The 9636-nt window shown below is 44.4% G+C and overlaps 2 protein-coding genes across 2 annotated transcripts in view; one reads left to right on the forward strand and one right to left on the reverse strand.

Moving 5' to 3' along the window:
* On the forward strand, window positions 1-1770 carry dynlt2b (dynein light chain Tctex-type 2B). The gene is made up of 5 exons (XM_080831831.1): window positions 1-129; window positions 472-605; window positions 732-801; window positions 1257-1320; window positions 1410-1770. Exons 1-5 carry the CDS (start codon window positions 71-73, stop codon window positions 1455-1457), a joined length of 375 nt encoding a protein of 124 aa, XP_080687957.1. The 5' UTR covers window positions 1-70; the 3' UTR covers window positions 1458-1770.
* A 4138-nt stretch (window positions 1771-5908) lies between these two features.
* Window positions 5909-9636, reverse strand: part of LOC308360134 (phosphatidylinositol 3-kinase regulatory subunit gamma-like) — a 14590-nt gene continuing 10862 nt past the window's right edge. The window contains exons 9-15 of the mRNA XM_080831906.1: window positions 9613-9636; window positions 8828-8953; window positions 8572-8714; window positions 8196-8372; window positions 7712-7783; window positions 7434-7610; window positions 5909-6874 (exon numbers count right to left, since the gene is read on the reverse strand). The exon at window positions 9613-9636 is cut by the window's right edge and continues 157 nt beyond it. Of these exons, the coding sequence (XP_080688032.1) occupies window positions 6679-6874; window positions 7434-7610; window positions 7712-7783; window positions 8196-8372; window positions 8572-8714; window positions 8828-8953; window positions 9613-9636 (915 nt within the window). The 3' untranslated portion in view covers window positions 5909-6678. The remainder of the gene's footprint in view (window positions 6875-7433; window positions 7611-7711; window positions 7784-8195; window positions 8373-8571; window positions 8715-8827; window positions 8954-9612) is intronic.

The raw sequence follows: 9636 nt of genomic DNA on the forward strand, positions 1-9636 counted from the left end.
GTTTTTAATCTGTCTAGCATTTCCAGTTGATCGCTAGCGTCAGCACTATTGTTGTAATCATTCATCTGTAATGGAAGGAACCGAAACAGGAGCCAACAGTTATCTTATTAGGCCAAATTACCAGCACAAGTAAGATTATCATGATCTTGGAAGCTAACATTAGGTAGCTAAAATAGGATAGCTAGATACCTTATTATGTCTGTCTGTCATAGCAGCCAGCTAGTATAACGATAGCTAACTTTAGCTCAAATGTATTAGGTGTGAAGTTTTGTTTGGTCCCGTGGACAAAGTTAATTTGACACCGCTAACATTATTATCCTACCGGCTCTTCAATGTTTATATTGGTGGATTATGCTAGCTAGGATACATGGTTAAGCAGCTATTCTTGTCTGCAAGCTAGTATTATAAATGAATGAACATTAACAGTTAGCATTATGTCACACATGTATCTGTTACGTTACTATTCTGCAGGTTTAAAGCAGGAGTTGTGAAGGAATGCATTCGAGAAATCCTGAGGGATAATCTTTCAGGTGTACAGTACGACCCGGAGCAGAGTCCTCTTTTATCCACACAATTAGCAGACACTATTAAAGAGAAACTTAAGGGTGAGTGTGTCCCAAAAATAATTTGATGTTGAACTGAGTTAGCTTATGTTCTAACTGATTATTATAGTTGTCTTACCGTCATGAATTAACATAACTAGAAACTTTTTTTCAATTGCGTTTTCTTAGACGTGGGATTCGAACGTTACAAGCTGGTTGTGCAGGTGGTGCTCGGAGAGCAACGAGGAGAGGGAGTCAAGTGAGTAGCGGAAACTGGAGGATGTGCCATTACTCACTGTATGAAGGTTGAATGACAAAGCTCGAAGGAATTAGGCCAAATGTGATAACTGATTGAGTTTAAGTTGTATGGAACTGACTTCTTTGACACTGAATGAGTGTTGTTTGTGTTGGTTGAATAAGAAATACTCAAATTAATCAAGTCACATTTATAACCATGGCTTCATATTTTAAACAGTTTTATAATTGTATTTGAGTATTGCTATTCTTATGAGTTTGGATCATCTTTTAAACATTATTCATTAACATTTTGGAAGAACATTACTATGACTATTTCTGCAGAGACAGTATTGTCTAGGGTACATATTTTATGCTGTTCTTTCTTAAGGATTCATCACTACGTTGCAAAGTTCATCTTAAAGATATGTTAGAGTTGTATTCTCCGAGCTCTTTTCTGAGTCTTTGTTCTCTTTTTAGGATGGCTGCTCGTTGTTACTGGGATGCAGACACAGACAACTACGCCCAAGACATTTTCATGAATGTAAGTTGGCTGCTGTCATACGCCATCATGCAGTACACATCCTGCAGTAGATGTGTGTATGAACCTGTGAGCCTGTTGTTCTTCCTCAGGAGAGTCTGTTCTGTGTGGCAGCCGCCTTTGGAAGCTACTACTACTGAGCGCATGAAGAGAGCAGGCAGATCACAGAGTCACAGTGGGTCTGAGAGGTAGCCATGGAGAAGAGGATGAGGCCTCCCTGTGACAGCGCTACCGTGTCTGAGGACATACTTGACCAGGAGAAGGGTTCAATGGTGGATGTGAAATAGCAGATGTGCCCTGTCTCTGGATCATTGGTTGGTATGCTTAAACTTCAGTGAGAGAGAAAGACAGCTATTATAGAAAAAAGTGAGGTGGTTATTTATAACTTAATCATATGGAAACAATATTGTCAAATCATATAATCTAAGATTCAAACTATATTGTACAATACAATTTCATTCCAGCAAAGTTTGTAATGTTAAATTAAAATGTATTATCTACCTAACCGTGTGCTGTTAATGGGTTCTCTTCTACTTTGACAGGATGGCAGTTTTGCTTTACTGTTTAGACACAAATTCAAATCTATTGGAGCCGATCTAAGGCTACAGAAAGGCATCCTATGGTATGATACCACCACATTGTTCAACTCATGACATATTGAAGACATAACGACTCTACTGGTAGTATGGGAAGACCACAGCTGCTTCCCAAGAGTTGTTTCCTCAAAGAAGCATTACTTCACTACACACTACATTACTCTGAATCGTGGACATGACTTGTTTATTTTAAATGTCATGGTGACACTATCCTTAGTGCAGTCAATCAATGCATTGTTAAATAGGTTGACCACATGATGGGAGGGTTCACACACACAAACACACACACAAATACCACTCCAATCTTTTTTTTCAATACTAGAATTTATTGTTTTCCTTAAGTAGTGTACCAAACAAACAAAGCAATCTGAGACAAACACAAAAATAGAGCAAGCTGTAACTACAGGACTGATATGGTTAGCACAAACAGCAGGGACACTGCTCTACCCAGAAAGATCATGCTGCATTTCCCTCTTTCTCCACTGCAACTCTAAAGGAGGCTCCTGTCACCATCCAAAGGGCCAAATGTTATTATAGATCAGGGGCCGTATTCACAAAGCCTTTTATCTTACCACTAGGAGTGCTCCTAACTCGCGCTAAAACCTTTTACGTAGGAGTAATTTCTTAAAAGTGATTCACAACGGCTCTGAGACCTACTCATACTAAGGATAATACCAACTCCTAAGCTTAAGATAAAAACTCCGTTGCTATGGATGACGTTGCTTCTCATGCACGAGTTTAGAAGGGGTGAGGACGGTGATTGGTTGTTGACAGGCTCTCTCATTAAAAACTCATTCGTGACGTCTCTCTAACAATCCCACTATATCGACTGAAAATAAGAGAATAACCTAGGCTTCAAATGAAGTCATATTAAATAGTTATGGACAGAGCAGTTAGCAGAATGCACACGCATGATGACAAGTTTGTGCATCCAACGGGAATGACACTTTGCACGTTAAGAGAAATATAAAGCGATCAATATAAAATATGGCAATTGCATGTAATCAAGGCAGTAATAATTAAAGCACCCAGCAAACTGTTAGGCTATAATATTTACAGCCCTTGACCACTTCAAATATCAGCACATGCGGCCCTTTAAGCCCTCCAATCTTAATTGATCAAAGCGAAACGAACGTGAAACGTATAGCCTAAGCGAAAGCCTACTGGTCCCAGGACCAATAGCCACTGTCACCCCAGCGGCATCCAGCTGGTAAGTTCTCAAAAACCTGCTGCAGACCGCTCTCCGTTGAAATGCACAAGTCATCGGTACATCCAACTGTTGGATGATGTGGGGTCTACAGTGCGTTGATAGTTTGATGAATTAAACGGCTGAATGTTTCCAAACATTTCACTTCGGGACACATCGTTGTTTAAAGGCGTCATTGCATCCCGCGCTAATTCTACGACAATATTAATACCTTCACGGTTTAAGCAATGTCTTTTATCAATTCCAAGTCGGCTGCAGCCATCTTACGATTTTTTGTGAATAGGTCTTAGTGACTTAGGAGTCCTCATGAGGAGTTTTAAGCTGTCCTAGACTTAGGTGCTACTTTTAGGGATAAAATATTTTGTGAATTGCTCTTAGTAAAAAAAATTAGGAGTCCTACATTTAAGACTGACACGCCCATTATTTTTAGGAGTTTCTCCTAAATTCGCCACTCATGAGCTACTTTTAGCCCTAAGATTCTTTGTGAATACGGCCCCTGATCATATATTTTTTCTCTTGTTTTATGTTAATTACTATTGCAGTTGTACCATTTGAATGGGGACAGCAAGGCAGCACAAAGCCAGAAAAAAATGTTGATGCCGTTCGCTTAATGTCATCCGAAATGTCCTTTTAACAAAATAAACGTCCATAACACCAACAAGACATCCACACACAATCGTCTCACAGATATATCCCCAAATATGTCTGAGACAGTCATTTCAGCCAACAGAGAAAGGTAATGCCACTATTTCTGATTGCCTTTGTCTTCGTGAAGATTCACTTATCCACTCCAAGGCTGGCCTTATCTGAGGACGTGTCAGGAGAGCACCTCATTTTAAACACATCATTACTGTACGTTTGTATTCTGATTGTACAACTAAATGAATGTGTGCTGTCACTGTTGTGCCACCTGTGGCGTGAGAGAAGAGCTGGACTCCAGTCAGTAAAAGGTTCAATCAACAACCAGACTCAAAAATATTCCCCCCAAACTCCAACCAGACTCAAAAATATTCCCCTGAACTTCACTCATACACAAATAAAAAGAAACAAATCAAGACCACCTCTGTCTGACAACATTAAACATACATTTTACACCAACAGAACAGGACATGAAATATCAAACTTACAGGGTCCTACAGTGCGCTGGTTAGTTCAGAGACAGGTCTCTCTCTCTCTCCCAACCCCCCCCCCACCCCCACCCACCCACCCACACACACACACTCTCTGCTACTAGATTATTTGGTGATCGTAAACATATTATCATTATATTCAGAATACAACAGAAAGTTCACGCTACTAAATGTGTTTCCTGGTCAGGTGATTATGGAGCACAAGAGCAGGTCAGAGTAGCATAGACTGGTTTAATGGCTTCCTCTGGGATGATCAACGCCCTCTTCTGGTCGTCCACTTGAAAGGGACTTAGACTTTTTTTTTTAAGATGGTTGACTCAAGTGTGTCGTGTGTTCTTCCCACACACACACACACACACACACACACAGCTGGTATTTCACCAGTAACAGTGGGGGAAGGAAGTATTTGTGCAAAATATGTTTTATCACCTCCACAACTCTTTCACTTGGGTTCAGCTGCACTACACACACATTATCATCCACATGCACATCTGCATTCACTGCAGACAGTTGAAAGCTAAAGCCCAAACCCACCTCACATGTTTGTGAGTTTTGAAAAAGTGCTCTGAATTTGAATGAAACTGAACGAATCGATAAGTACATCAATAAAACAATGAATCAATCAATTCATTAATTACATGTAGTCCTGGGATCAAAGTAGGTGCCTTGGCTGCAGACAACACTTCATCTGGAGAGAAACACGTGACACCCCATCTCAACTCCTCTCTGTTTTCAGACATTTAGTCAGGCAGCCAGGCTGCCGGGTTACTGATCAGGACTACGCTAGCTGATCCTTCAGTGCAAACCCTCCTAGGAACGGAGGGGAAAAAGAGCTTAAATCCTTAAAGCTGTCAAAAGACTGTTACGCATTCCTCTCTTTAGGACGATACAGCACAGCTCAAATACATGTATGACATGACACTCCACACACACGCACAAACACACACGCACACACACACACACTTCCTATGACCCACTACTAAACATGCTGGTAAGCAAAGGTAGAGCTTGGGATTCCCAGGACAAAAGTTTCCCCTTCGGCACGTCTCAGGCTCTGCCTCAGCACCCAGCGAGACTGACAAGAGGCCTGTCCCTGTGACAGCTGTCGAGATGGAAGGTCAGGTGGAGGTCGTAACCATGGGAGCCAGTAGTGGTGTGGTTTGTGCTATTTTATGGCTGTGCTGTAGAACAACCATCAGCTATCACTGGGGACACAAGTGCAAGAGAGCACACACATACACACACACACACACACACACACACACAAACAACCACATACATCCACGCATACAAATAACTGAACGGTTCTGTCTGTCTACAGGACAGAGGTTCCAGTGCCTGATACATCACTGGTATTCACTAGCAAGGTGCAAACTAATTGCTGGTGCTGCTGAACAAACGGCTACCAAACAAGCCAAAACAAAAAGACAAACGATCAAACTAAAACAGGGAACTGAGAATACCGCCCCCTTCCGGCCACTCTGAGCACTGACCCATGCGAGAGAGCATGCTAGGCTATGCTGTGCTACGTGCTAACCAGAGCAGCCCCCTCTGTGGATGAGGAATCTCAGAGTTTGGGTGTGTGCAGCTCTCCTGTGGAACGAGGCGCTCTGCCCCCCCCCCCCCCAAACACACACACACGGCTGAGGTCGTGCTTGAACCACTGACACTTTGTGTCTGTTTTGGACTACACACACACGTTCATCAAAGATATGGTTATCGTGTATGGTTTTCTTACTGTGGAGGAGCAGAGGGAGTGTGAGAATACCTCATTGGGCTGGAGTTGAGTGGTGTGTTTGTAGCAAAGCACCAGGTCCTTCAGGGAGCTCTGTGTGTTTAAGTGTGTGTGTTTATGTGTCTGTGTGTGTGTGTATGTTTGTATGTGTGTGTGTGTGTGTTTGTACAACAGTGTGAAAATGAGAGTGCTGAAGCATGTGGGTGTGTTTACAGTGAAGCACCATGTCCATCAGCAAACTGTATGTGTGTGTGTGTTTATATATATGTGGGTGTGTGTGTGTGGGTTTATATATATGTGTGTGTGTGTACAACAGGACAGATAAGCTGATGACCAGATGAGTGTGATAGAGTCTCATTTTGCTGAAGCAGTTGGGTGTGTTTACAGTGAAGCACCATGTCCTTCAGGGAATTGTATTTGTGTGTGGGTGTGTGTGTGTGTAGTTCTGTATCTGCGCGCGCGCACGCCTGTGTGTGTGTGTGTGTAGTTCTGTATCTGCGCATATGTGATTGTGTGTATAGTTCTGTATCTACGCAAGTGGGTGCGTGTGTGTGTGTGTATAGTTCTGTATCTGCGCATGTGTGTGTGTGTACGTGTGTGTAGTTCTGTATCTGTGCATTTATGTGTGTATGTGTTTGTGTGTAGTTCTGTGTCTGCGCATGTGTGTGTGTGTGTGTGTGTGTGTGTCTGTAGTTATGTGTTTGAGTGTGTTTGAGACAGCACAGGCCAGGCCAGTGTGACGTTGAGAGCCTGGTTGTGTTGGACCAGAGAGTGGTGTCTGTAGTGCAGCACCAGATCCTTCAGAGAGCTATGAAGGTTGTACGGCTCCGCGAAGCCGAAGCCGGACGCCGTCCTGAAGATCACACAGTGCTTCACCTCGCCGTCCACACTGTTAAACACACACACACACACACACACACGCACACACATTTATGAGTGAAGTGGCATTCATTGGCATTGAGGAGAACGGTATGTGCAGTTATATGATAGTGGGTGGGGCTTTGAACCCTGATGACAGTGGGTGGGCTAGTCGCCCAGAGGCTGGAGCTCAGACGAATAAATATGTGTGTGTGTGTGTGTGTGGGGGGGGGGGGGGTCTTTGTGATAAAGGGATATAGACTGACATTGCTGTGTGGTGAGTTTTGAGCTGTGTGCCTTGAGTAATGATCTGTGTGCTGTGTGCTGTGAGTTATGTGAGCTATGTGTTGTGTGCTGTGTGCTATGAGCTGTGTGTTGTGTGCTATGAGCTGTGTGCTGTGAGTTATGTGAGGTGTGCTGTGTGCTGTGAGTTATGTGAGGTGTACTGTGTGCTGTGAGTTATGTGAGGTGTGCTGTGTGCTGTGAGTTATGTGAGGTGTGCTGTGTGTGTGTGTGTGTGTGTGTGTGCTGTGTACTGTGTGTGCTCTGTTCTGGGTGCTGTGTGCTGTGTGTATGCTGTGTGCACTCACACTACGGAGCAGGCGTAAGCGCCCTTCTGTGTCTGGCTGTCTCGTATCAGGAAGGTTCCGTTGGCACGGCCCCTCAGCATCTCTTCCGCCTGGGCCCGCTTCAGATCGCCCAGGTACCAGCTCTGCTCATCCAGGTGTGCCACATCCTCCTCCTCCTCACACACCAGCGTGCACACACTGGGGAGAACACACAGGTGGCGCTAGAGAGCAATCCCACAATGCATAGCAAACAGGCAGGCCAATGACAACTTGTCGGAACTGTCTACTTTGGCACTCACTCCTCTGTGTCGTTCCTGATGCCCAACCACTCATTGATTTTCTTCTGCTTGGTGCCTTTCTGTGTGAGCCAACTAGAATGAAACACACACACAGATGACAAAATAATAATGTACATTTTTTTAAAAGACACATTACAGGGTTTGTGTCTTAGACTAGCAAACAAGCTAACAGCTTACAGCACAGATAACACAGACAACAGGTAACAGCACAGATAACAGCTAACAGCACAGACAACAGCTAACAGCACAGATTGCTGATAAATTAAAGCTGGGTTGTGTCTGATGTTGGGTTGTGTCTGATAAATTAAAGCTAGGTTGTGTCTGATAAAATATAGCTGGGTTATGTCTGATAAAAGGTGTGTTTGTTTGTGTGTCTTACAGCAGGTACTGGCCTCGTATCTTGGTAAGTTATAGCTGGGTTGTGTCTGATAAATGATAGCTGGGTTGTGTCTGATAAAGGCAGGTGTGTGTGTGTGTGTCTTACAGCAGGTACTGGTCTCGTATCTTGCGTAGCTGCATGAGGTCTGGCTTGAGGCTGTTCATCTTGCGGTCGTTCTCGCGGTTCTCTGCCGCCTGCTGCTGCAGGTCCTGCTCCAGCTTCTGCTTGCTGTCGTGGATCTCAATCACACGGGAGTGAAGCTTCTCAGAGTTATTTTGGATCCTGACACACACACACACACACACACACACACACACACACATATACATGGCACGTCCGTATTAATACTTTTATTGTAATTCATAATGTTTGACGACATGGTGATATACTACAGCTAAAAGGTGAGCTATAGCACAGTACTGTTGTTGTCATGTTGGTGGAGAGTGTGTGTGCCATATCACATATGTGTGTGTGTGTGTACCTCTGCACTTCCTGGTCATTGCCCTCCCTGCTAAACTTCTCCATGTACTCTTTGCCGTAGCGCTCCTGCGTCTCAAACTGCTCCTCAAAGATCCTGATGGTCTCATTGAAGGCCTCGATGGCTGTCCGCTTCATCTGCAGCTCCTGAGACACGGCACACAAATTCAGTCAGAACAGGGTGTGTGTGTGTACTTGTCCTTATGTGTGTGTGTGTGTGTGTGTGTGTGTGTGTGTGTGTGTGTCCAGTGCCTGCTCACCTGAGAAGTGTGTGTGTATTCCTCATACAGTGAGTCGTATTCTCTGCTCTTCTCCTGGTACTGCTCATGATAAACTCTGAGCTGCTCCCCTGCTGCCTCTATACTGTCCTCCTTCACCAGGAGATCCTGAGAGAGGGAGAGGGAGAGAGAAAGAGAGGGAGTGAGAGAGAGAGGGTGGGAAAGAGGGAGGGAGAGAAAGAGAGAGAGAAAGAGTGAGAGGGAGAGGAGGAGAGAGAGGAAGAGAGGGAGAGAGAGAGAGGGAGGGAGAGATAGAGGAATGGAGAGATAATGAAATTATAAAGAGGAGCAGAGAGAAAGGGAGGTGAATGGACAGACAGGAAGAGAGGAAAAAGAGGAGAGGTGGGTACAGGGCTTCTACTTCATTCCAAATAAACGTCAATCAAAACAATCTGCACAAGAATGTGTGTGTGCATCCGTGTGTCCAGATTGATGCTGTAATGCGGGAGGAACTTGTGGTGAATGTGTGAGTGTTTGTGAGTTTGTGTGTGTGTGTGTGTGTGCGTACCTGCTGGTGTTAAAAGACCAGGGTACAGTAGGCGTGTGTCCAGCTTGCTGTTTTACTGTGCGAGGGACTCGTGGTGATAGTGTGTGTGTGTGTGTGTGTGTGTGTGTGTGTGTGTGTGTGTGTGTGTGTGTGAATACCTGCTGGTGTTTGGTGATCGGGTACAGTAGGCGTGTGTCCAGCTTGCTGTTGTTCTGTGCGAGGGACTCGTGGGGATAGTGTGTGTGTGAGTGTGTGTGTGAGTGTGTGTGTGTGAGTGTACCTGCTGGTGTTTGGAGACTGGGTA

This window comes from Sprattus sprattus (genome assembly GCF_963457725.1).
Source record: "Sprattus sprattus genome assembly, chromosome: 2".
Taxonomy (NCBI): Eukaryota; Metazoa; Chordata; class Actinopteri; order Clupeiformes; family Clupeidae; genus Sprattus; species Sprattus sprattus.

Coding starts and splice junctions, on each gene's coding strand:
- dynlt2b (XM_080831831.1), top strand. CDS start 71: ATGGAAGGAACCGAAACAGGAGCCAACAGTTATCTTATTAGGCCAAAT. Junction 130..471: donor AGGCCAAATTACCAGCACAA/GTAAGATTATCA, acceptor ACTATTCTGCAG/GTTTAAAGCAGGAGTTGTGA. Junction 606..731: donor TATTAAAGAGAAACTTAAGG/GTGAGTGTGTCC, acceptor GCGTTTTCTTAG/ACGTGGGATTCGAACGTTAC.